This window comes from Vigna unguiculata, chromosome 3 (assembly GCF_004118075.2).
Source record: "Vigna unguiculata cultivar IT97K-499-35 chromosome 3, ASM411807v1, whole genome shotgun sequence".
Classification (NCBI taxonomy): domain Eukaryota; kingdom Viridiplantae; phylum Streptophyta; class Magnoliopsida; order Fabales; family Fabaceae; genus Vigna; species Vigna unguiculata.
In genome coordinates, this window is record NC_040281.1 from 50,875,657 (window position 1) to 50,902,747 (window position 27,091).

Below are 27,091 nucleotides of genomic sequence, written 5' to 3' on the forward strand. Positions count from 1 at the left end.
TTGGTTGGTGAAAAGATAAAAAAAAAAATTGCAGTGACACACGTATAAATAATTAATGTAATTTTTCTACTTTAGTTATAAGGAAACCACGTAGAAAATATCTTTTATATTACTTAATATATTATCCTATGTAAAAAGAACTTTTTTTTTCAATAATTGATATAAAATCTCCTTTTTAACCTATTGTTAACTTACTTTTCCTCCACTATTTTCTTATGTGTTCATCGTCTTGACATTTTCTCGAAGCTTTATTAATGTTTGCATTGTGTCCTCAATTCCCCCATTGGACAACTCTACAACTTGCATCACAGTGATTTAGCACTACACCACACTGTCCTCTCTCTTGCGCCAGTGCAAGTTAAATCGTGACATGCCATTTCACACTGTGTTACTGTCACTTGCATTACCGTTTTGTTTTATGTTCTTTTCTTTGTTATTACATCTAAATGTATATTTTGTTAAGATATGTGAAATATTGTATTAGTTATAATTTAGACATTATTATCTTTGTGAGCAAATATGTGCACTCATTCCTTTAATAGATGAGGAATTATAGCATGATTGTTAAGATCAGATTTTCAGTTTACAACAATACATTGCATCTGAATTTGAGATGAAACAACTTGAAAATCTCAAATATTTTTTGGGTATTGAAGTAGCTAGATCAAAACATGATATTTTTCTATGTCAAAGAAAATATACTATTGATTTACTATCGGACTGCTTGGGAGTAAACCAGTTGATACACCAATTGAACAGAATCATAAACTCTTTCAATGCTCAAATTCAACAAACATAGACAAAGGGAGATACCAAAGACTAGTAGGAAAATTAATTTATTTGTCTCATACACGTCCAGATATTACCTACCTATGCAGTGAATGTTGTTAGCCAATTTATGCATGACCCACGAAAGCTTCATATGGATACTGTTGAGAGGATTTTGAGATATTTAAAGTCCACACCTGGAAAAGGAATTTTGTTTACAAATCATGGAAACCTAAAAGTAGAAGGGTACACTGATGCAGATTGGGCAGGTTCAAAAAATGATAGAAGATCTACCTCTGGATACTTTACTTTTGTAGGAGGGAATCTTGTAACTTGGATGAGTAAAAAACAGCATGTAGTAGCCAGATCTAGTGCTGAAGTAGAATTCAGAGGCATGGCACTAGGTGTATGTGAACTTTTGTAGATTAAAAATGTGTTATCAGATTTGGGCTTTAAACAAAATGAAACTATAAGTTTGTACATAATATGTCGGCTATAGCAATTGCTCACAATCCAGTGCAACATGATAAAACAAAGCATGTGGAGATTGATAGACATTTCATTAAAGAAAAACTTGAAGCTGGAATAATTTCCTTTCCTTTTGTAATATCAGGATTGCAGTTGACTGATGTTCTCACTAAAGGAGTGCCAAGCAAAGTGTTTAATGAGTCTCTCTATTCAAGTTGGGAATGTGTGATATCCATGCACCAACTTGAGTGGGGTGTTAAGATATATCATATATTGTATTAGCTATAATTTAGGTATTATTATCTCTGTGAGCAAATCTGTGCACTCATTCTTTTAATAAATGAGGAATTATAGCACTCTTATATATATATATATATATATATATATATATATATATATATGGTACCCTATTCTTTGAAATAATACATCAGAATTATTCTTTAAATTTTTTCTATATATTTATCATATAAGTGTATGATAAATCATATATTAGTTTGAATACATTAACATTCATACTTTAATGTTTTGTCTGTAAATTATTTGCTATTATTTTATAATCATTTTAGAAGTTTCATTACTTAAACAGTTAAAAAAAATCTTATTTATATTATCATATTAATTAAAAAGTTGTTTTATTTTGTTCAAATACTTGGTATAATATGTTTAATTTTATTATTTTGAATTTTTTTATATATTTATAACTTTTTTCTTCTTCATATAATATTTAATTTTTTATTTTTATTTAATGTGATATAAAATAAGTTCTTTTTTATGTCACTTATGGAAATAACGTAATTTGACTCAAATAATATATCTAAAAGTAACATTTTTCATTATTACACTCTTAATGATAAATCTCAAATTAAGAAAAACTCTGAGTTCTAATGTTTATTTAGCATAAAAGAAAATAAGGATAATATGGAAACATTTGATTCTTGTTGAATATGATGGTTCAAAGTATACTTTATTATGCTTTTAAGGGCTTGCATAAGATGGTATTTTAAAAGTATTTTTGTTTGTTAAATAGTATCCATTGATTATTGCTTCCATAATCTACTAGCATTGCTTTTCATTTAGTTATATGTTTACAACATTAAAGTAACACTTAATATACCTCTCAACTCACACTCGATAAGAAACACAAGTTGGGATGCGAGAAACAACTCAATAATAATAACCCATTCCGTACAAGACGGCTAATGGACCGGCCAAGATGACCTGTTATTTTTTTTTAATTTTTAATTTGTTTTCAATATTTTATTTTATTTTTAAATTCATTTATATATACATATATACATATAAATGAATATTATAAACATATTTAATCATATAAAATATCTTCTAAAGTTTTAGTTGATTAGTTAATGTTTCTAATTAGATAAATTAAAATAAGCATTACATTTACATGTTAAATTACTTTATTTAATTAATAATTGAAACTTAATTTGTAAGTGTTAGTGGTTTAAATCACAATACTAGTATATATTTACATATTTAAAAATTATAATATAAAAAAATTAATCTTTTTAATTATTTATTATTTTTGATGGGCTGATGGGTTGAAATCTTCAACCCAGTCAGTTCATTTTAACACGGGTTGACAAGCTGCCCAGTCAAATCCAACCCATTTTGTTACCCTGGACTATGACCATTATCAACCTTACTTGACTCAATCCAACTTAATTTGTCTCTACGCAACCTAACATGGACACAACTTTACTCAATTTGATGTAGGCATGGCTCGAATAAACTAAAGGTGGGCTTCACTCGACCATAGGTGGGCAAGATATGACTCAACCAAAAACGGGTATGACTCGACTTAAGGTGGATCCAACTTGAATATGCTTGAGGTGAGGCCAATATGAACCAATCCAAGATGGCCCAACTCAACTCGAGGTGAGGAAAGTCTAACCCAACTCAGACATGGGCCTAACACTACTTGGTCCAAGGTGGGACCGAATCGACTCAATCCGAGGTGGCCCAAACTAGTCAAGGTGGGCGACTTAACTTGACTTAAGGTGTGTTTGACATGACTTAGCCCAATATGGATCTGACTTATATAACTCAATATAGGTTTGTCATAATTCGGTCAAACGTGAGTTTGACTTTACTTAACTCAGCTTGACGCGAACCTGACTTACCTCAGCCTAAGGTGAGTCTGACTCAACTTTGCTCAAGGTGTGCTTAACTCAATTGAGCCAAGTGTGTATCAAACTCAATTGTGCCCAAGGTGGGCATGAATAGACTCAGTTGGAGGTAGGCCTAACTCAACTTAGTTTGAGGAGAGACCAACTTAATTTGGCCTAACTTGGAACAAATGTAAGCTTAACCTGACTCAATATAACATGAGCTCAAGTTTACTTGGCTTAATGTGGACTCAGTTTGATTAGGCCCGACACGAGCCCAACTCGACTAGGATCGATATGGGTACAAGGTCAAAATTTAAAGTCCACTATAAATCACACATTGTAGACGCTTAATGTGGACTTGATAAAATTACAAGATATACCTTCTCCTTCTTCCATGTGCCAAGCCTCTATGTCCAACCCCTCTACCCAATAGCAATGATGCACCTCTTCACCTCCATTATGGAATTTGACGAAGGGAGGAGAATGGGGCTTCATCGATCTTGAGACAGAGGATGTTATGGTGAATGGAGAAAGTGAGAATCAAAGGTTTGGCTTGGGGTTGTGATTTGGGGGTGAGGTCGCTGTCAGAGATGGTGACATGATGATAATGAGGGAGGAGGAGCTAGGGATGCATGATTGGGCTCGTTTGCAAAATGCGGTTTGGCGGGAGTAGAAAAAGAGAAAGAGAACGAGGCGTATTCCATGAGAGAACCATGAGAGAATGAAAGTGTCTTCTCTAGCGTAGGCTACTTTTTGGTTGGAATGATGGAGATGGAGGTTTGTACAATGCTGAGGAAAAATGAAAATGTTGATGATGGGTGGAATGGGTCCTTGTGAATTAGGTTTAAGGTGAGAAAAATGGAGATGAGGAGTGGGGGAGGAAGGAGAAGAAGCATGTGGAAACCCAATTTGGAAATACCTTGTAAAACACCCAATCTAGAATGTCTTTTTGAATGTCTTCGTGAATGTATATTTTGGAACATATTTCCAAATCTGGAAATATTTTCTGAAATGCATTTGTTCTCAAGAGTCAAAGTTGAACGAAACAACTCTCATATTGAAGGCTTTTATCGACCAGTAACCACCAACATGGTCGTCCGTGTAACCACCACCACCAACCTCATCACCTCCAAATCTACCCTAGCTCCCCCATCATAAAGAGAGTTGTGAAAGGGAAGACTCTAACCGTGTTACTTACCGTTTGGTGTTAAGAACATTTTATATTCATTTATAAAGTGTACAAATGAAATTGATGAATACTTTATACTTTAAAGTAGGGATGCACTACAATTTTAATTAATAGTTTGACATAAAAAAACATATTTAATAAAAAGATACAAATTGCAATAATATTTTTAAGATGAAAACTAAATTGAAAATTTTAATGGAAAAACTAAATGGACATAAAAATATTATAAAAACTAAAACATCGCATACGATCAAAATTTAAAAAAAAAATCAAAATACAATTATACGAACAGCCATTCTTTTTTATAGTTGGAAATGGAAACCAACAACTATTGATTTCACCGTGGAATGGAAAGTGTACCATTTCGGTGGGTAAAAGAAGCTTCTTCAATTAAAATGAACTATTAAAAGGAGCATAAAATTAGCTTTGTTGGTTGGTGGCAACAGCCAACTAATAAGATGGGATTGGGATCCTCTGCAATTTAATACAGAACTGCACTATGGGGGAATCAAATCCAACTGTCCATAGTATTTTAAATTTATTTGTATAAAATTACATAAACATGCGAATGGCCATGATTGTGTGAGATTGGTTTACCAAACTGCAGACAATCTGAACCGTTGCCATCAAAGTCTCGAAAACAGATGAAAGAATTCAAACGGCCAAAAGCGTCTGCGTCTGCACCTACCCAAAGAAAATATTAAAATAATAATAAACGGTTGAAAGAAAAACAAACAGAAATAAAGATTAAATAATCAGGCATTTATTCCTCTCCTTGAAACATCAGATGTTTATTTAATTTTTAAAAATTAAATGAGATTAAATAAGGAAAGTTTTTGTAATTAATAATTAAATTAAATAATTAGAAAAAAAAAGTAGTCACCTAACACTAATAGTGAAGGAAAGGGTAAGAAAGAAAGACAAGGGAGACGGCGAGTTGGGTTTTTTGAAGTGTGGGAGAGAGTCCGAACCAAACCTAAGAAACCCAACGTTGGAGAAAGTGATTCTGGTATTCTAGATTCTGGTTTCTTCTGTTCTGTTTATACGCACAAAACAACAACAGCCTCAGGAACAGAAACAGCAATGTCGAACACTAACTTGGAAGATGTTCCCTCTCTGGATCTCATGACTGAGCTCCTTCGTCGCTTCAAGTGCTCCTCCAAACCTGACAAGCGCCTTATTCTCATTGGTATCTCCATCCATCTCTCTCTCTCTATTGAAAAATTTTCGTTGAGTTTTCGTTTCGTACTCGCTGTTAATTCAGATCCAAAAATGCTTTCGTTAAATAGCTCGATTCTTTCGCTCGTGTTGCGTTCCAATGTTGTCGATGCGGTTTTTAGGGTTTCCTTCGTGAGGCCTTATTATTTAATAGGGAATCTACCGATAAATTTGAGGGGTTTTAGCTATGCGGTTCAGGATGGGGATACTCTTATGCCTCAATGTATCGAGTTCTTCAGTTACTGGAGAAGAAAATGAGAGGATGGGCTTTACGCTTTACGGATTTTTTATTGTGTTTTTCTGGTTGTCCTTTTTTTTTTAACTTTCAGTTTTCATTCTTTGGTGACGAGCATTATTTTTAATTTGGTGATTGTATGCTACAAATTTATTGCCTGGAACGGTGTACGGTGTTTTTGAACCCCACGAGGCATGTGGTGTTTCATAAAGTAGCTCTCGAACTGTTTAATACTTTTTTTGTATGTTTGTCATTTGAGCACGGTTCTCTAATTGTGAATCTACACGCGTATTAGGGAGGCTTGTGTGTTCTTTCTCTGTTTTTTTTTTTCCGTGGTCATCATTCATTTGTAACTTTTACATTTTAGTTTTTCTTTTTTTCCTTGCAGATTGCGTAACTGATGAGCTTTGTAGCTTTACTTTTAGACAGTAGAGACTTGCACTTATGTGCCAAAGAATTTCTTTTGGTTTGATTGGATGATAGTCTAGTCTCAAAATGATTCCAAATTCTTGAGGAATTTTCGTATTTTTCCTCTCATGCAAACTTTAGTGTGTAGATTTATCTGTTTACTGTTGGCAGAAAGATTTTAGGTCTGGGGTTTTATTTTTCTCTCGATTTGATTTCAATCCAGTGATGCTGGTTTTTTCTCCTGAACTTTTTTTGTATTTTCTCCTGGACTTTTTTACTCACTTGATTATAATTGTACTCTACCACAGTGCCTTACTTTATTAGCTTGTTGCTCTCATATATGTGTTGGCATTTTCTTCGCTACTAATACAATTCTGGTCATCTGTGACACCAGCTCTTTGTATTTTCCAGACAGATAAAATGAGGAGCTAAATTGAGTTGTCCTATTGATCTTTCAAAGTGAACTGTTTGTCTCGAGTTAGATGGGGAATTTTAATGTGTATTCCTACAATCTTATCATTTTAAAGAGAGGTTTCATCCATAATGGATCCTCCTTTTCTATGCTTCTATTTTATCTATTACTTGGAAAACGAAGACAGTGAAACACTAGTCTTCCATACGCATTCAATCGAACCTATACACTGTGAAAGTGATAACTCCTGTAAATGATGAATAGCACTTGTATTTGTATTGGTTCTCTGTACTGCTCTTAGGCTACTATTTTAATTTGATGAGTCCATGTCTTACATCAATGTTCTAATTACTGTCAATTAGTGAGTTAGGGTTAATCTCCATATTTGCCTTGGTTTCCTCATTTGAGTCATGCTTTAAGAATTTACAACATATGTTGATTTTCTTTCTTCTGAAATTCTAGTGTATTATAGCTTAAAAATATGTTACTGCAGGCCCACCTGGATCTGGTAAAGGTACCCAGTCGCCAATCATAAAGGATGAGTACTGCTTATGCCACTTAGCTACTGGTGATATGTTAAGAGCAGCTGTAGCTGCCAAGACCCCTCTTGGTGTTAAGGCTAAAGAAGCTATGGATAAGGCAAAGCCTTCTTGCATGGAATCTTATTTGGGAATTTACTTTTTTTTACCATGTATGTGTACGCTCGAGAGAGATTGCTAATAAGATATTATGTTACAATATTTCAGGGAGAACTTGTTTCTGATGACTTGGTTGTTGGGATTATAGATGAAGCAATGAAAAAACCATCATGTCAGAAAGGTTTCATTCTTGATGGTTTCCCAAGAACTGTGGTCCAAGCACAGAAGGTATGACATTGTTGGACATCTGACTTACTAGTGAGTTTCTTTTGTTTGAAATATTAGGCTTATGCAAAACAGAATTACTCGGTTTTATGCACTGTTTTGCATGCCGTTCACATACATCTTTTGAACTTGCTTTTTCTTTCTTTGCAGCTTGATGAGATGCTGGATAAGCAGGGGGTGAAAGTTGATAAGGTGCTCAATTTTGCAATTGACGATTCAGTCCTTGAGGAGCGAATTACTGGTCGCTGGATACACCCATCTAGTGGCAGAACATACCACACAAAATTTGCCCCTCCTAAGGTTGCGGGGGTTGATGATGTAAGTCTGTAACTTTATTTAAACCCTGCAAAATTGTTAGTTACCTAAACATATCTTTTGCTTATAGGTGCTTTAACATTGATGGGAGTTCTGAAAAGCTGCAAGTATCATTCAAACTTAAGTAGTGTTTAGATGTCCGACAATGATTAGACATTTGGCCATGCACTTTTTTGTAAGACTTGGTCTATTCTCCACCTTAAAACTAGCTTTTGAGATTTTGATTTAGACACAGTCCCTTTCTAATACGGTGTCAGCCAAATTCAGTCTTGATGTTTCTGCTGTTCTAAAATGTGTATTCATACAAAACTTAAAACACCTGTCCAGTGTTGGGTGTGGGAGGAGGATGCTAGGATGTTGCACACTGACTTAGACTTTGGCTATGCTCCCCCTTTTAGTACTACTTAGGGTTGAATTAGAGGCTAGTTCAATTTTAATAAAAATAATGAGATGCCACACTTTTTTTGTTAACATGTTTTATTGAAAATGAATAACAATCTCCCTATTGAATTTGTGTTCCTCAGGTTACGGGCGAACCACTTATCCAGCGTAAGGATGACACTGCAGCTGTTCTGAAGTCAAGACTGGAGGCATTTCATAGGCAAACTGAGCCCGTATGATTCTGAATCCTTCTTTAAGCGTTCTGGTTCTTTATGATAATTCTTTATGATTGGAAATTTTTGCAATGAAATACAGGTTATTGACTACTATTCGAAGAAGGGCGTAGTTGCTAATCTTCATGCTGAGAAACCTCCCAAAGAGGTGACAGTTGAAGTAGAGAAAGTGCTGTCTTAGATAGAGTTCATCCCTGGATACTCCAGCTCGAACTGCAAGTGTTCCTTTTTTTAGGAAAACTTAACTTTGCCAATTTGTATTTTTAATATACTCTGAAATTCGCTTACCTTTTCAGCTTTACTGCAAATGCCGGCTGTTCTCAACCCAGATTCGAAGAGCTACTTTGATGAATAAAAAGTCAAGTGAATTTGAATTTATGTTCTGCGTACGTTGTTGCATGAATTTTCTTTCGACATTTGGGTGGGAAAATCCGAGTTGCTCGTGTTCCCCGAACATGCTTTTGACGCTGTGGAATAAGATTTTCCGAAATATAATTGTTCGGTCTTTTGTTTTCCGTAAGTTTGTTCCTAAACTTTTTCAAATATGAATTATTGTTCTTTAATTTTTACTGAAATTAATTTATAAAATTAGTAAGTTATTCAAAGCTAAGATTGCAATAGTTGAAGGGATGACAAATGAATGTTTGTGGTATTGTCCAAATCGGTTTTATTTTGATGGAAAATTTTTGCATTTTATATATTCGTCAAGTTCCCATTCCTTACCCGATATCTATCCTTTTTCTCATTTCCATTCTGTTTAAATTAGTCTTTAGTTCCATATTTATTACTCATTTGTTTCATAAATTTTCTTTTCTTTATTACATAATTTTTCTTCTCTTTTTTTCTAATTGTTCGGCCTGCTCTCTATGATTATAATATTTACTCACATTTTTTAGGTACTCTCCTTTTTGTCACACATAACTTTATCATACATTTTTTTTTTCGACTTTGTTCAAATAGTGGATTATCCATTCATTGAATCAAATAAATTTTAAGTCACACATTTAATTATTTTTACACATTTTTAATATTTTCATTTATTTAATGTTTATATTTTTTTCATATGCATCAATCTTAATTTCAAAATTTAAAGTATTCAATTGTGTATGTTCATAAAAACTTATCTTTTTTATCCATCATTTTTGTTTTATTTTGTTTCTTTAAAATAATATTCAATATCTATTGAATGACTTAATATTTTTGTATCAGATTTTTTTTTTCTTCATATATCTAAGTACTTTTTTTCCTTTTTATTTTTAATAATTTTATTTGTTGTTTAGTTTTATTATTTTTGAATATTAGTTTTATAATTTTTTATATTATTATTTTTATTTTCAAAGATGATTTGATTTAAAAGTAATTTTATCACCTATAAAGATGATTTATTTGTTGTAGCATAATAATTTAATATTATTGTAATAAATTTTGTTAAAGTGGCATATTATAATTTTTATTAATATATATATATATATATATATATATATATATATATATATTTTGTAAATATATGTTTTGATTCACACGAAGTAAATTTTAAAAAAATATTTTTAAATTTACATATTTGTTTTTTTTCATAATTTTAAAAACGTTTTTTCTACTTTATCAATTTTAAGATTTGAAAAACTAATAGATGTTTTGATTGTCACAAAATTTTATTTATGTGTAATTATGTAATATTTATATAATTCTTTTGCTTTTATCCAATTCTTATTTGATACTCTGATTTAAAAATTATACAATTATAATTTTTTTTCTAAATATTTACATTGAAAAAAGAAAATATGCTTTTTTTAATATTAAATATATGATAATATTAAGTTTTGTGTGATTTTTATTTTTTTTATAAAATTAATTAATTTATATTAAAATAGTCGGAAAGTAGGTGCAAATATAGATATAAGTATACTCTTTATCGAAAAATGAAACAAAAATTTTATATTCATTGTGATTGATATAAAATGATAAATATTTTTTATTAATTTCATTGAAAATTTGTTGAATAATAACCGGTGTTATTGTGATTTAAGTCAAGGTTGATGATGATATCTGTCTATTAATCAGTGTAGATGAACATGGAAGTCACATGATAATCTTGTTATCTAACATTTTTCAATTAAGAAAAGTTATTAATTGTTTATGTTAACAGCACTAAAATGATTGAATTAAAAATTATAAAAATTGTAAATAGTCAATTAACAAAAAAAGTGCTTTAATTAAATGCATTTTAAATGACTAAATATTAAGGTACCATTATAAATGAAGTTAGAGAGTGTAATAGCAAGTAGAACGAATAGATTGATCAAAAAGTATTTTCCGGTAGAGTTTTTATGAAGAATGGTTCTATGGAGGACTATGTGTCATCAAGCAAATTTATCTTCAAAGTTAAGGATAACACAATGGCAGATTTACATTTATATAAACTTGTATGATTTCTTCATGCCACAAATAATTAGGCACAAAAATTGGCATTGCTTGATACCAACCTACGCTAACATAATATTAACAATTAACATTGTAAAAAGAATAAAACAGTTTGCAGTTAAATGGAAAGTGGAGTAGTATGATGACAATTGTGATGTCGTCTTCTATTACATATATTTGTAGAAATTCAGAACACTAGAAACAAGATGAAGTTTGAAGGGCACCAAATTCATTATAAGAATATTAAAAATAAAGTATTTGCAATTAATGAATTCAAAATACTTAAAAATGCTTTTGTTGTTCCTTTCAGGTTGAGGAAGGTAGAAAAGTCACGTGTGGAGGTTGATCAAATGTAGCATAAAAGGAAACAAATGTGTGGGTGAGTTATAACGAATTCCAGAACGAAGCGTTTGGGTTATTTGCCGCATTCTTACAAGTTCAATAACAAACTTTTGAAGCTAAGCTTCTAAGACTAATTTATGCTATTGTAACTATAATTCAGAATGAATCGAAAGCTCTTTGGATTGAGATACTTTGGTTACTAACTATTAACTATTAAGTACTTTACTGGCGGCGCAGGTGTTATTTGAAAGCTAAAAAATAGATGAAATATTAATTTAGATTATATTAGAATATACCTTGCATATTCTCATAATTTTTGGGGGGAGAGAAATAGGTTTGTAGTAAATTAAGGATATAATTTTTTTTTCTTATTAGAATAACATATTTTTAAATATTGTTTAATCTTTCGATAATTGTCTTTATTTGTTGTATGTTTTTTCTATAAGTGTCTTTATTTATTATATTAAGAATGTTAGTTTTTTAGTTCAAAGTTTGGTAACTTCAAGTCGGTTCAAGTGTCCATTTGAATTAGAGTTGTTAAAAATAAAATTTAATATTTCGAAATTGAAAGTGTGTAAAGAAAAATACATACAAAACCATTTATAAAATATATTTCTCTTTACACACTTTGATTTATCTAGACACTATATGTTTCTTGAAAATTGAAAATTTGGATATATATATATATATATATATATATATATATATAAAATATATATATATATATATATATATATATATATATATATATATTCAAATTTCAAATCTCAAAAAAAATACATACAAAACCATTTATAAAGTATATTTCTCTTTACACACTTTGATTTATCTAGACACAATATGTTTCTTGAAAATTGAAAATTTGGATATATATATATATATATATATATATATATATATATATATATATATATATATATATATATATATATATTCAAATTTCTAATCTCAAAAAAAATACATACAAAACCATTTATAAAGTATATTTTTCTTTATACACTTTGATTTATCTACACACAACAATACTTTGTTGTTATTATCTATTGTCAAGAATACATTACTAAAAATATTTTTCTTTGTATCAATTTAATGAAAAATATTTTCTTTCAAAATCAAAGTTAACCTCTTGAATCAACCAAAACATAATAGGATTGTGCTTGCACCTATAAAATAAAATTTTAAAGTACTTCAAATTATAGTGGCTTATATTTGAATTCCCTTCTCTTACTAAGTAGCTTCCGATTAGCTAACAATTATATTCTCAGTATTTAATCTTTTATTTAGACAAAATATTTCTAAATATATTTCAGTATAAATTTGAGGTAAATTTTACAAAAATAAACATCAATATCCTTTAACATATTTAATAATTTCAAAGGGACTAGCATTAGACAATATTTAAAAACATAAACATAAGAAGTTTTACCTCAATGAGATCGAGAAATAGAGAAAAAGAAACAGGTGAAAAGGTAGAAGTTTAAATCCTTATTTTTTAAAATAAATATTAAACTCTAACCTGCAAGTTTGGAATTTTATTATTTCAACTAGATTTAATTAATTTTAAAGTCTCTGTTAGATTTAAAAAATTTGAGTTTCTATTATAGTATATTAAGTTTAAAAAAGAAATATATATATATATATATATATATATATATATATATATATATATATATATATATATAAATTGAATCTTCTAAGTTTGCTATTGACTTAGTTGAATATATTGAACTTTTAAAAAAAATTATTATATTTAATTGAATCTAACACCAATGCACCATTTTATATATGTGTTTAACATATATTTTCCTTCGATGTTCGATACCACCCAATCTTAAATTTATTTTTAAATCACTTGTCTGAATCTACATTTACTATAGTAATATTTTTCTTAATTTATTTCACAAGTACACAAACTAGTGTCTTGTCATGGTAATGTCGTCGTGAGCAATCCATTTATACAAAAAGTCTAAAAAGATTGAAAAATATTAAATTTCATTAAACTTAGACTATTTTGTTCTCTTTAAAGTAAAAGAGGTAAGTTGTATGACGATAACAACACAATAAAACAAATAATTAAAACAATAACAATAAGAATTACCAAGCATCTAACAACTTAACCATTTAAAATCACCTTTTCCACAACACGACATTGTTTGTGTGATTCCAAATCCTCAACGTGCGTTTTCACATGTTCTCCAAAACCTTCACACACAACGTCATGTCTTTCATAAAATATAAATTAATAGTATAAAAAGATAATATATTATAATATTAGCGTAAAAATATATATCATACTATCATTATTACTTATTATTATAAAATTAAAAAAAAAAATTAAACGACTAGCAAAATAATAAAACTCAATTAATAAAAAAAACAAAGTCAATTACAAAAATAATTTTTAACTTTTAAAAGACCATAATAATTTAATACTTCAATAGATTCTAAACTTTCAATTTCAAATTTAATCAAACTCCTTGTCTAAACATCATATATTTTAAATTTCAAAATTTTCATATTTTTTTTATCCAAACAACGGGGTAAACCTCGACTATTTTCAGTCCTGAATCAATGAATTTCAAAGTTGATACTGTATTTGATAGGAAGTTGAATCGTGGCTCTCTATTTTGGTATTTCCCAAATACTAACAATCTCAAATTAACCGTCAAAATAACATTATAACATTTCAATTCCTGTTATTTTTAAAACCTATCACTAATCTTTACTTTATAGAGAAACATCGATTTTAGTTACCTGTCACTATATTTACAATAATTTTGCAGAAAAATAGACGTTTAACAAGCTCAAGAGCTAAACTTATATTGAAGCATGACATTAAACTAACACAGTCAATTCAAACATTTCAATGACAACCCCGACAGAGAAAAACAACACCAAAAAATCAGCAAACGAAAATTAAACTCACCAGGATATAAAATGAGAAATAAATTATAAAACAAAAACAAATGAAGTGTAATAAAATAGGTAAATGTTAGGCTGAAAAATATAATCAAATATGAAAAGAAAGAAGGGGTAAAACCATTAATTTCAAAATTACTTTTCCCATTCTCTTTCCAACCAAAATATTTAATTACATCTTCATCATCCTCAATTTTTTCATACCAACCAAAACCTTTGCACCTTGAACTGAAAATCCAGAGAAAAGATTGAGTGAATATCAGCACCGTAAGAACAGTGTTCAGCGATTGCAAGGTCAGTTAACACTTGGATGTAATATCTGATATTATACACTAGTCAAATAAAGAACGTGTCTTATTCGAGACAAACAAAGTAAATCAAAACTCTTCATTTCAAGGAAACTTTAATTCTCTATAATAAATTAATAAAAGAATGTTACCTTTAATTGAGTTTTCATCAAATTACCATATACGACCCACCAAAAGCAGAGCCGGGGAAGCACAAATATCACCTACCTACCTACCTTGCAGAGCTCCACAATCTTCAACGTATCTCACGGCTTCCTTGTGACCCCCTTTTCCAGAATGCAATCACGGCCGCCTAAACTCATTCCCGTGTATTATCAAATTTAAAAACCGCATTCCGATTATGGATATGTAAACCCTACTGCAGAAAAATGGGCAAGAACATGGAAGATGGGAACCACTCCCCAGAAAACAAGCACACACTATCATCATTTTATTTCAGGGATCGACTTTCAAATTGAACATGTTTACCTGTTGACCACGAATATCCCTGGGAATTGATTATTGATTATTTTTCTACATATCCAACACCTACAAATGCTTGGCGCATGAATGCAGCCAATGTTTTTTGAAGCATTTCCTGGTGTAAAATTAGTAGAAGAAAAAACAGAAGAACAAAACTCCTTAGACCCGATTTAGTGCAGCAATTTTAAAACAGCTGAAATCAATTCAACTGTTTTTTTTTCTAGAAAAAGAAAGATGTTTGGCAATAACTGAATATTTGTAAAATGGTCTATTTTTTTCCTAAAATTGAAAATTTTTAGCTATTGTTTATTTCTCATTCATTATTTTGTATATATTTAAACGAATTTATTTATCTTGTAATCACATTTAGATAAACTTCAAAAAGAAGAAAAACAGATTCTAAATATAATTTGACAATAATCGAGATATTGAAAAAATTTAATTTCGCAACTGTTTCAAACAAACCTTAAATGGGGTAGCCAAAAGGATAGAACAAACTTAATGAAAAGAAAACAAAAACGGAAATAGCTGGTACAGGATAAGAACATACCAGAGCAAAAATTCATCATTAATTACTAGTTGTCCTGAAATATTATATACATCATTTTCACCAGCAAGAGAGATACATTGAGTTTCACAAGGGAAAGAAAATCAAGTGCTAGTCATACCTTCTCAGGTATATACATTAATCCGCCGCATGTAATTTATAAAGCAAACAATTGCCTAGTCAAGTCCATCACGCTGTCACTTGCAATATATCATTCTTTGTATATGATCATTAACTGGGAAGGAAAAAGTTGGAAACAATGGCAGTAAAAATAGCATTGTTCTTGGTATTTCATACATCCAGCAAGAGTACCTGTCCTAGCACCTCCAGGAAGGAAAAATAGGATTGAAATCAGATTTGGGAGGAGGGCCTTCATAGAACCAATCATGAAGGAGAGCATCTTCAGCAGTTATCCTCTGCAAGAAGTAAAACAAGTTTTAAACATCAGGTTTTATTCAGCTTCATGTTGCAGAAAATCAATACAAAATTATTCAATGAACAATATATACCTCTTCCGGGTCATAAGTTAAAAGCTTCTTCAACAAGTCAAATCCTAGCTCAGATAAAACTGGCAAACCGGTAAATGATGCAGCTGGAAACTTCTTCCTTAACCTATTAAACCTGAAATATCAAATAACTTATAATCAAACACAGTTGACAAAGTATAACTGCATTATCACCCATAAGTCATAACAAGGAATTCCAAAAACAGAACAAAAAGAGAGAAGGCATGCTTACGGTTGCTTGGCAAATTTTGCTTTAGCCCCAGGTAATTTGGATAAACCAGGCCAAATTTTCTCATCAGGCGTACCCAGGGTTCGAAAAATCTGCAGACAGTGGACAAAGAGAGAAGTGTTACTAGGCAGCAGAGTTCTCACGTAGTAGAATAAATGAGGAGAAGAAAAAGTAAAATTCAATTGATTTTATTAATAATAACCTGATCAAGTTGTTCAAGTTCACTTTTACCCCTGAATAGAGGCTCCTTGGAAAATAATTCAGCCATTATGCAACCCACTGACCACATGTCAATTGCTGTTGAATATTCTTTAGCACCCAACAAAAGTTCAGGTGCCCTGCACAAACCAATATACCCATTCATGAGTTTATGGCATATATTTCTCTACCAATATAATGAAAAATCATATACACTTACGGAGATAACTCCGTAAAAACTGAAGTAATATTATAATGCTACTTACCTGTACCATAGTGTCACCACAACAGGAGTATATGGCTTCAGAGGGCTTCCATACTGCCTTGACAACCCAAAATCGCATATTTTAAGCTCCCCGTCATGGTTCAGCAGAATGTTTGATGACTTCAAGTCCCTATGGATAACCCAGTTATCATGGAGATACTTGACACCTTCAAGAAGTTGCTTTACCAAGGATTTAATTTCGCTAATGGTAAAAGGCTGTTTCTTAACCTCCATCATTCCCTTGAGGTCATGCTCCATGAATTCCATTACCATAAAAGTACCGTCAAAGTCATCTACAACTACTTCTTTAACATTCACAATGGAAGGGTGGTTAAAAGACAAGAGAATGTTTATTTCCCTCAAGGATGACATCGGAAAGCCATCCCTCTCTATATTCATCTTCACCTTCTTCAATGCGACTAATTCTCCAGTTTTCTTATCCCTAGCTTTATAGACAACACCATAAGTTCCTTCATTTATTTTCTTAATCATCTCAAACTCGCACACACTTCTGCAACTGTGAAGCATATTTATATTTCTGTGCACTTGCATCAATCCATCACTCTCTTCAGAATCCGATGGACAATCACCAACGTCACTTGGTTCCTCAACATCGTCCATGGGATCTATGTGGAAATCCCTTTCAGAATCGGCGTCATCAGTAGAAAGTCCAAGATAATGATCTCTTCCCGTGCTTCCTGACGATCTAGTGACAGTGCTTTCTGAAGATTCACTGCGATGGAATTCACCAATTTCAGGACTGGAGCTGCCTTTGCCATGATTGAATTTATCATCAGCAGCCCTGGGTGAGGGACCATCATCACTAGCCCATCTTGACTTTCTGATAGTCCATTCTTGAACATCCTTCTCTTCCTCCACATCTTGTCCATAGCTTCGAGAATCTCGCAAAGATTCCGCCATAAGATCATCTGAATCAACAAGGTTGGCTCCAGGACTGCTCAGTACAGAGGGAAGAGGAGACAGAGCAACAGTCTCCGAGATCCTACTCTCGGACGAAATTCTTTCTTCCTTCTCTGCTAGGTCCCATACGATTGGAGAAAACTTCCTTTTCTTCTGTGGCGGTGGCAAACCATAGGCAACCTCATATTCGTCATCTTCAACACAGATCTCACCTTGCTCTCTCTCCTCTTTCCGACCACGAGGCTCATCGGAACGAGCAAAGTGATGGCTGCGAGATCCACCGACTTCAACGCCGAAAGAGCCATTCTTATAGTGATCAGACCCCTTCGTGGAACTGTATTTGAAAAAGTCACCTTTCAGCGGAACACTTTTTCGCCCTGCCGCCATTGATTGACAAGCACAAGCACAATTCCTCTCAATAAGCAATTAAGAATCCAAGAAAAATGTATTTCAAACCGAAATCCTCAACAATCCCCAAATTTCGAAACCCTAACCCTCCCAAAAATAGCAGAACGGATAATTCAATTTTTTTTAAAGATTTACAAACCCTAATCAAGAGAAAAGCACACGACAAAAATCATTTATAATTTTCTCAAGCGCTTCCTCGATAGAATCAACAGAATTGAAACGAAAGAGCGAAATGAAACCACACGGAAGCAATCAGGCAAAGGAAACAAGGAAGAATGAATGGATGATCGAAACCCTAAACGTTGGCTGCGTCTCGTTAGGGTTCAGAGGTATCGAATTGCCTTACCGGCGACACGAAAAGCAAGCGAAATGAGAAAAGCTGAAGCAGAAGACAGAGACGAAAGAAGCCGCCTTCGTTGACGCGTTTATTGTGAGATTCGTTTGGGCTTTACCGACTTTAAATAATAAATAGATAGAGTGTGTCTCCCCTTTCAAGAGAGGCGGCGATCCTATCAATTATTTGCTGGATTTCACGCGTTTTAGGTTTTCTTTTCACTATTTTCCACTCTCTCAATTAAACTAATTAATGATATTTTTCAATTGTAATTTATCTCTAAGGATTTAGAACTACATTTTTTTATTTTCTTTATTCTAATTACAGTTAAATTATTTTAAACTTTGATAACGAAAATAAACTTATCTCAATTTAAAATATGGACTATAATATTTTAGATTTCATTTATAGGATTTATTGGATAAGTTGTCTTTTTAGATTTTTAACGCAGTAATATTTTAGATTTAAACCAATCAGATTTTATTAAGTGAATTTCCATTTCTGAGATTTATTTTATTTTCAATTTAATCAAAAAATTTAAAATTGTATATACGAATTAAAGAAAATTAAAGTAACAAACTAAAAATGTAAAAAGTAGGTGTATAAATAATGTAAATACTATATTAATTTAACAAAATGTTATACTTAAATATGACATTCATATTTTTTTTTTTAATTGATCTAGGATGCAAAAGATATTGTTACGAAATATTATTTATATGTAAGGATAATGATATTTTGACCAACTCACCACTCCAATTACTCTTAAATTATCATATCATACCACCAAAAAAATTTAAATAGATAATTGAAGGGTAACGAGAATAATGGGTTAAAAATGGGTCAAAATAACATTATTCCTATATGTAATTGAGTAGTATTTTATAAAAATTTTCCACTTTTATATAAGTTATTCAATATTCTAATCTTAAATTTATATAATTATCATTTCTTTCTAGATGTTTGACATTGAATATTTCTTTAGATACTAAATATTTCAGTACAAATTAAAATTAAACCCAACCCACTAAGAATCCAACTCATTCGGGTTGAATCCGTGATGAGCCGGGTTGGCTCATCAACCCGCCAATAAATTTTAAATATTAAATTTATATATATATATATATATATATATATATATATATGTGTATATAATATACATATATATATATATATATATATGTATATTATATATATATATATATATATATATATGTATATTATATATGTATATTATATATATATTGTACCGTCCTGATTGTTCAAGGCTCGACCCGATTCATGAAGGTCTATGAGTCTAGGAATTTGGGCCTAATTGATATTTTATTAAGATATTTTTTGAGATATTTTGGGTCAGTCGGTTATAATATTTCTGGCTTCAATGTGCTCTTTATTATATATATATATATATATATATATATATATATATATATATATATATTATATATATATATATATATATATATATATATATATATATATATATATATATATATATATATATATATATATATATATATATATATATATTGTTAGTGAGTTTGTTTTTAGTCTTGGTTCTCATGTGCTAACCAAATATTGTTCTTCCATTCTTCTAGAGAATGTTGAGACACTCATTTTAATACAAAATTGGTTGCATGGTTTTGAGCTAACAGGTAACATTATTGTTAGTATTGTTAAATTGATTTAATTACTTAATACTTAATCTTTTAATATTATTAGTTAACATTATTTTTATCTTGTTTTATTGTAGATGGAGATAAAGAAGCTCGAACAATGTGATATCTCATACCGGGTAAATCTTTAACCATCCCCCTCTTACTAGGACTACAAAATGTTTTTGTAAATTATGGTCAATACCGGGTATATAAACAGTAATTTCAAATCCAGAGGTTAAGCATACTCTGACAACTTTACGTAAGGCGGAGTTTAGTTTTTTAGGTGTAATAGTGGAAAAGTTGACAGACAAGTCACCCTTACTACCACTCTACAGAACCGTACATGAGATTTTCACTTTTCAAGAGATGAAAATGCTGTGGATTTATATATTAAAGACTCTAATACTATAGTTTGATAAGTGACAAGAATAATTCGATGTTAGATAATAATTTATATTTTTGTGATTTTGGTTTGTATTTGGAGTTTAACATAATTTGGGATTTTATTTGGATTGTATTGAAGTTTATTTAGATTTTAATCGGAATTATAATTTAGTTTTCTTGAGATTGAAGAAAAAAAATTGTGTGTTTTTTTTAATTAAGTGAGCCAGTAAGCCAACCCGTTTAACCCGTCAACCCGTGGTGGGTCGGGTTGGGTTGACCCACTAAGTGACCAACCCGTCGTGGGCCGAGCCGGGTTTGGTCGGGTGACCCGTTTTGACAGCTCTATACATACTATAAGGTCAGTTTTTGAATTTATTTTAAATGTTTGAATGGTAGATATATATTTAATGAATTAGACAGTGACTACAACATCTTTAATTTTGAATGACATTTATAATCACGTAATAAATATTAATTTAATTGTAAGTAATTATATAGTTAATTATATATGATTATTTATGTGATGTGATGAATTTTACCCACAATAATCTTTTTACATCTATATGATTACTTGATTAATTAGGATAAAATATTGATTATATTTCTCAAATTGTCCACACAAAAAATGAGCTTATTTCAATCATTTTATCATTTGGTTATATGATTCTAATTGAGCAAGGAATATACTTTCTCCTTAGTTCTTTTTATCCAGGAAAATAATGATATAAGATTTTATGGACCAAGTATGCATCATAATAAGTAAAACTTATAAAATAAGTATCAATAAAAAACAATGTGATCTAACTCTTCATAACTAAATAAGGTATTAATAACAAAATAAAGTGGAGTCGATATGATTAATAAAGCAATAGAGTGTAGGGATCTTTAACAAATATTTTGGTAACGTCAAAATCTTTACATATATGTATAAATTTGTTTGAAGAAGCCAAATATAAAACTTTAGATTATAATTTAAAAATTAAATATGTTAAATCATATATTACTTTTTTATATATACATTAAAATTTGGATGGCCAGGCCTCTCTCCTCTCACTAAAATTTGTCACTACCTATAATTAAATATATTTTCTCACACTTACATAAATCTGATTAATTTGATGTCATCTTATTTATTTTCATCTGTGTAGTTATAGTATCAATGTATTGGTTATAAATGTTTAATGTAAGTTTATAACAGGTAAATACAACTTGGTTGAAACATAATGGATTTGATGACAATTCTCATGCAAATGTTGTGATTCGAACGATTTACTATAGAAATGGACAACTTTTTAAAAATTACAGATTTAGAAAAATCATACCAAGGTTCTATTCTATGATTGTAATAAGAAAAAAGTTGTACCGAAGACAACTTCCTTTTAATCCCGATGAAACGTGTTAATATATGATAATTTTAATTATTATGATTTGATTATTGGAGTTATATTTTTATTTTATTTTTAAAAAGATTGAAGTCGTGTGAGTGCCGTATTAGAACAATGTTTAAACATTTTCTATTTCAAAATTATGAAATTAAAATTATTTATAGTAATATAATATTTCAGAAATAAATATTTAAAGTACTTTTTAGAAAGAAAAAAAAAAACATGTTTTGAACCCTTCTTAACGAATTTGACCCAAATTTATGGTCATTTTAAATATTTGTAGAAAATCCTCAGTTTACAAAAAATATTACACATAACATAATATGCCATTCGATGAAAGTATATAAGTTTTTTTTTTTAATACAAACATATATGTGTCGACTTTTTAAAAAATATTGTAAAATTAATAATATGTCGATAAATCTCATTTAGATATTAAAAGTTAATGATAAAGTATTTGAAAAATTAATAGAAATGTCAAATATAGGATATATGATATCAAGGAAATTTCTATTTATTTTTCTTGAGAAGAGACATACCTATTTAAGATGTATGGGTATGATTAGAAAATAAAATAAGAAATGTATAGACATTAAGAAAATCTCAAAAAAAGAAAAGAAAAAAGTATAGGGTAGTTTGGTACCAGTAATTTATTGTATATTTAGGAATGTATTTGAGATGGTGAGGAAATATTTAGTTTAAGTGAATTGTGATGATTTATAGGAAAATTTTGAAAGAAAAAGTATTAAATTTTATGAAAATCGTTTAATAAATTAAGTCGCCTTTACATCTAACACTTAGTTTCTTTAAAATAATTTGTAATTATTGGACTATTTTTAACCTTTTAGAGTTATTATTGGCAACTAACAAACAATAATGCTTAACATGTTTAATAATTTTGAAAAAACACTTTATTTTTATTTTCTTAACTAATATCTTTTAACAAAAAAAATTACGTCTAAAAAATTACTTTTATAATAACATTACATTAAAAACCAAAAAATTACTTTTATAATAACATTACATTAAAAACCAATGCATACTACTTTATAATGTTGCACCACCAAAATTTAAATTTTTCATGCTCTCAGCCTCTTACTGGACTTCAGCCAGACGCTCAGCGAGAGCGAGATAGCAAATCCAAAATAGTCCATTTTGTAGTTTGACACAATTTTAGAAGAAGGCTGAACTCTCATTATGTCATAAAAACGAAAACACATTTCCCTTTTTATTAAATGAGGAGCACCAAGTCAAACATGAAATCCTGTGAAAATCGCTCCCTTGCGATTTTTTTCACATCAACAACGTAAAAAGTACACAATACAGAATCCAAATGATCCAATCACTAAGCACAATGAACCAACCTCTTTCTCAGTTCAAAGTTTTGAAGGTTCTTACTTAGGGCGATGCAGGATTATGTAATCATAGGCCTCCAGAGTGAGAAAATCATCAAGTTCTGGGGACGTGCATTGGCGAGCAAAGATCTTACAAGCCTCCTTGTACTTTCCCTTCTCGAACTTCTCCGTTCCCACTTCCTTTTCAATCCTTCCCATCTCTTCTTCAACCACTCTATCAAAAAGCTCTTTCTTCACTTTCTCTCCAACTCCATCCCCATTGAGTTCCACTTCATACTTGAGCCACTGCCAGTTCTGCACCCTGCTAATCTCAGCAGTCGCAGCATCTTCCATCAGGTTGTAAAGAGGCACGCAACCGCTTCCACTCAGCCATGCTGCCAAGTACTGAATCCCCACCCTTGTGTTTAACCGTAGACCTTCCTCAGTTCGGACTCCTACTGGTATCTGCAAGAGGTCCTCTTCAGTTATGTTTGCAGCATCTTCGCGTTTCACTGTCTCTATCTGGTTAGGAGCATTGCTCATGATGTTGTTGAAAACCTCCATGCAGGTCGGAATGAGACCAGGGTGTGCAGCCCAAGTTCCATCGTGCCCTGCCTTCACTTCCCTCAGCTTGTCCTTCCTTACAAGTTCCAGTGCTGCCTCATTCGCCACTGGGTCATCTTTGATTGGAATCTGAGCTGCCTGATCAACAATTTCAACTTTATCAGACACATTTTCTATGTACAAGTTTTAAAAAAGGAAAAACATAGACTCGGAGTTTGTAATTACTCATTGGTTAGCTAAAGCACAATGCAGAAACTAAAGTACTTCCATTACATATCATTCCTAAAAAGTACTACAGAAACAAAACAGACACTAATTTTTAATGTGACACTTAAAAGTTAGAACTGCATAAAAATAACTACTCATGCTAATAGTGGTGAACCAGAGTAGTTTTATTACATACCATTCCTCCCATAGCATGCACACCGCGCCTGTGACAGGTCCTGATAAGGAGATCAGAGTAGCTTTTCATGAAGTGTTGAGTCATGCCAACCTGCACCCTATCTGGTAGGAGGCGATCTGGGTGAGCTTGGAAGGTCTTCACGTAGCTGAAAATGTAATCCCAACGCCCACAGTTCAGACCCACAGAGTGCTCCTTCAGCTCATACAGAATTTCGTTCATTTGAAACACTGCAGGAAGGGTTTCTATCAGAACCGTCGCCCTTATGCTTCCTCTTTCGATGCCTGCCACATTCTCGGCCTTCTCAAACACGCTGTTCCATATCTTAGCTTCCCTGTCAATCACAAGGTTGTCATATTACAATTCCCTAGTACATAGTTCTATAAATGATGGTCCTGCTGGACCATCCGATTAAGGACCATTCCCTAGCACATGGAGTTTTGAACATGTTTTAGGACTATTCCGTCGTTTTGTTTCCTCGACATAAACAAGTTATTTTGGTGTTTTTCTTCAATAACAATTAGAAATTTGTCTTGCGGCTGTGTTTCATGCATACCTTTACTGTGATGACTATGAAACTTTAATTCTAATTACAAAATAACACCAACTAAAGAATTGCATTCGAATTTTGACCTTACGTGTATAGCTTTCATTAAAGACTAAAACTTATGAAATCACTAACAGAAATAGCTTTGTTTTTTGGCTCTTGTGCTATGACTGCATAGCACAATGCTTACCTTGAATGCTCCATTTTGGGAAGATAAAAGAAAGGGCCGAAACCAGCCCCTTGAGTGCGTCGAAATGCTGAGTGATTGTGGTAGAAGTAGAGGCCAAAATCAACCAGGCAACCAGTTGCAGGTTCAGCATCAATCAGAATATGTGCTTCGGGTAGGTGCCAACCTCTTGGTCGCACAAAAAGCTTTGCTGTCTGTTCATTGAGCTTGTAAACCCTGTTTCTTACTTTGTCATGGAAACTTATGGTCCCATCCAAAGCATCCTTCAAGTTCACTTGGCCGCTCATGAGATTTTCCCAGCTGGGTGACAGTGCATCTTCAAAATCAGCCTTAGAAATGAGTAAAACATTAACAACTTTCAGTGCTATGGTTCCGGTATAAACCAAATTCAATAAACCCTTTCACAATTGAAAAAAAAAAGACTTGATTACACTCTTTCAAGTTCTAACCATCTCAATTAAAATCTTTGTAATTAGGTCCCTCCGTCTGGCCACGAAAATGACATAAAACTTAAAAAATTCAAATCGGTACAATTAAAAATAAAAAAGACACAACTGTTGTACTAACCATAAAAACTTTAGCTCCAGAGTTAAGAGCATTGATGACCATCTTTCTGTCAACAGGGCCAGTGATCTCCACTTTCCTATCTGCAGCAGCTGGTGGAACAGGAGCACATACCCATTCCTCTTCCCTGATGTGGCTAGTGGCAGGATCAAACCCCGGAAGAGCCCCTTCATTGAACCTCTTCTTGGCCTCTTTTCTCTTCTCTAGTGCAAACTTGATATCGCTCCTGAACTCACGTTGCAGGTCTGCAACAAATTTCAAAGCATCTTTTGTCAGGATTTTTGCAAACTCTTCATCATATCTTCCCAGAATATCAACTCCATCTGGTACATCATAGAAAGATTCAGTCACTCCCGGCGTAGGATGGGTTCCCTGGTCCATGGCCTTTCTTTCTTCCTGCAACGGTGGCTAGATATTACTCCTGTGAGAGTAGAATGTGGTGTGTGAGCAAAAGCATAAGTTCGCAATTAGGTTTATCAATCATTTGCTCCGTACAACTTCAATTAATTTTTCATGTTAATAGTATTAATGCATGTAATTAAAAGCTTAAGATTCAGTATCAGCTGTGGAATCATTGTTGGTAATTGGCAAAAGCACTACAGTGGTGCAATTTTTTTTAAATTTATCAAAATGGTGTAAATTTTTAAAATATTATAAAAATTAACAAGTCGTGCCAACTTTTTTATATATACACTATACACGCGCACCCCCTCCGAATCTTGTGAAAATTCTCTCCCTCCACTCAATATTTATGGCCATAAAATTAATTAATTAATCATTAGATTAAATTATACTTTTAGTCCCCATTTTCGTAACAAAATTTGAATTTGGTCTCTCAATTATTTTTTATCTCAATCTGGTCCCTATTTTGGGAAATTTGACTCAATCAAATCCTTTTCGTTAGTGGTGGAGTAACGGTGTTAAATGGGGTGCCACGTGTCAGCTTCTGGATTTTTTGAATTTTTTGAATTTTTTTTTTGAATTTTTTTTGAATTTTTTTTGAATTTTTTTTTATTTTTTATTAATTTTTTAAAAATTTTTAAAAAAATTAAAATTTTGCCACGTGTCAAGCTGACATCGTGCCACGTGACAGTGCCACGTGTTACTATTTGGGAGGTGTCATTTTCTCATTCTCAATTTGATCCCTGTATTTTATCTTTTGTCTCAATTTAGTCCCAAATTTTATAAAAATTGTGCAATTTCGTCCCCCTCCAAATTGAAACAAAAATTATAAAATGTTATACAAATATTTTTATTAAATTTGATTTTTTTATTCAAATTGATATTTTTATTATATATTTTCGATAAAACCAAGTTTCTTTAAATTTGTTTCACATTAAATTTTACTTAAAATTATTTTCAAATTTTAAATTTATTTGTTTTTTATTGTTACATAAACTAGTTAATTTTTCTTAAATTATATAATTTTTATTTTTATACTAACTAAAATATTTGTATAGAAATTATTGAATTTTACACATTTTAAAAATATGCAATTATTTAAAATATAAATTCAAATAAAAAACAATATTAAAGTATAATGTAATAAAATATCAATATAATTTATGAATTTTTTTATTAATATTATT

At 31.2% G+C, this 27,091-nt stretch overlaps 3 protein-coding genes across 5 annotated transcripts; 1 reads left to right on the forward strand and 2 right to left on the reverse strand.

Annotated features, from left to right (window-relative positions):
- The first annotated feature begins 5,440 nt into the window (after positions 1–5,440).
- Positions 5,441–9,114, forward strand: LOC114179878 (adenylate kinase 4). Of its 2 annotated transcripts, XM_028066365.1 has the most exons (7): positions 5,441–5,743; positions 7,321–7,466; positions 7,574–7,693; positions 7,841–8,008; positions 8,530–8,619; positions 8,702–8,834; positions 8,916–9,114. In XM_028066365.1, the coding sequence occupies exons 1-6, from the start codon at positions 5,638–5,640 to the stop codon at positions 8,798–8,800; spliced, it is 729 nt and encodes a 242-aa protein (XP_027922166.1). In that variant the 5' UTR covers positions 5,441–5,637; the 3' UTR covers positions 8,801–8,834; positions 8,916–9,114. The 2 variants fall into 2 exon arrangements, with proteins under 2 accessions (XP_027922166.1, XP_027922165.1); XM_028066364.1 differs by having other exon boundaries at positions 8,702–9,108.
- Positions 9,115–13,965: 4,851 nt separating this feature from the next.
- On the reverse strand, positions 13,966–18,593 carry LOC114178201 (cyclin-dependent kinase 11). Of its 2 annotated transcripts, XR_003603308.1 has the most exons (6): positions 16,818–18,593; positions 16,556–16,691; positions 16,357–16,445; positions 16,128–16,239; positions 14,741–16,034; positions 13,966–14,529 (listed from the first exon to the last, which is right to left on the reverse strand). XR_003603308.1 is itself a non-coding variant. In XM_028063968.1 (5 exons), the coding sequence occupies exons 1-5, from the start codon at positions 18,122–18,124 to the stop codon at positions 15,936–15,938; spliced, it is 1,743 nt and encodes a 580-aa protein (XP_027919769.1). In that variant the 5' UTR covers positions 18,125–18,593; the 3' UTR covers positions 13,966–15,935. The 2 variants fall into 2 exon arrangements, 1 of the variants encoding a protein (XP_027919769.1); XM_028063968.1 differs by having other exon boundaries at positions 13,966–16,034.
- Positions 18,594–23,104: 4,511 nt separating this feature from the next.
- On the reverse strand, positions 23,105–26,012 carry LOC114177473 (malate synthase, glyoxysomal-like). The gene is made up of 4 exons (XM_028062841.1): positions 25,506–26,012; positions 24,942–25,267; positions 24,208–24,538; positions 23,105–23,942 (listed from the first exon to the last, which is right to left on the reverse strand). Exons 1-4 carry the CDS (start codon positions 25,881–25,883, stop codon positions 23,301–23,303), a joined length of 1,677 nt encoding a protein of 558 aa, XP_027918642.1. The 5' UTR covers positions 25,884–26,012; the 3' UTR covers positions 23,105–23,300.
- Between the last annotated feature and the right edge of the window lie 1,079 nt (positions 26,013–27,091).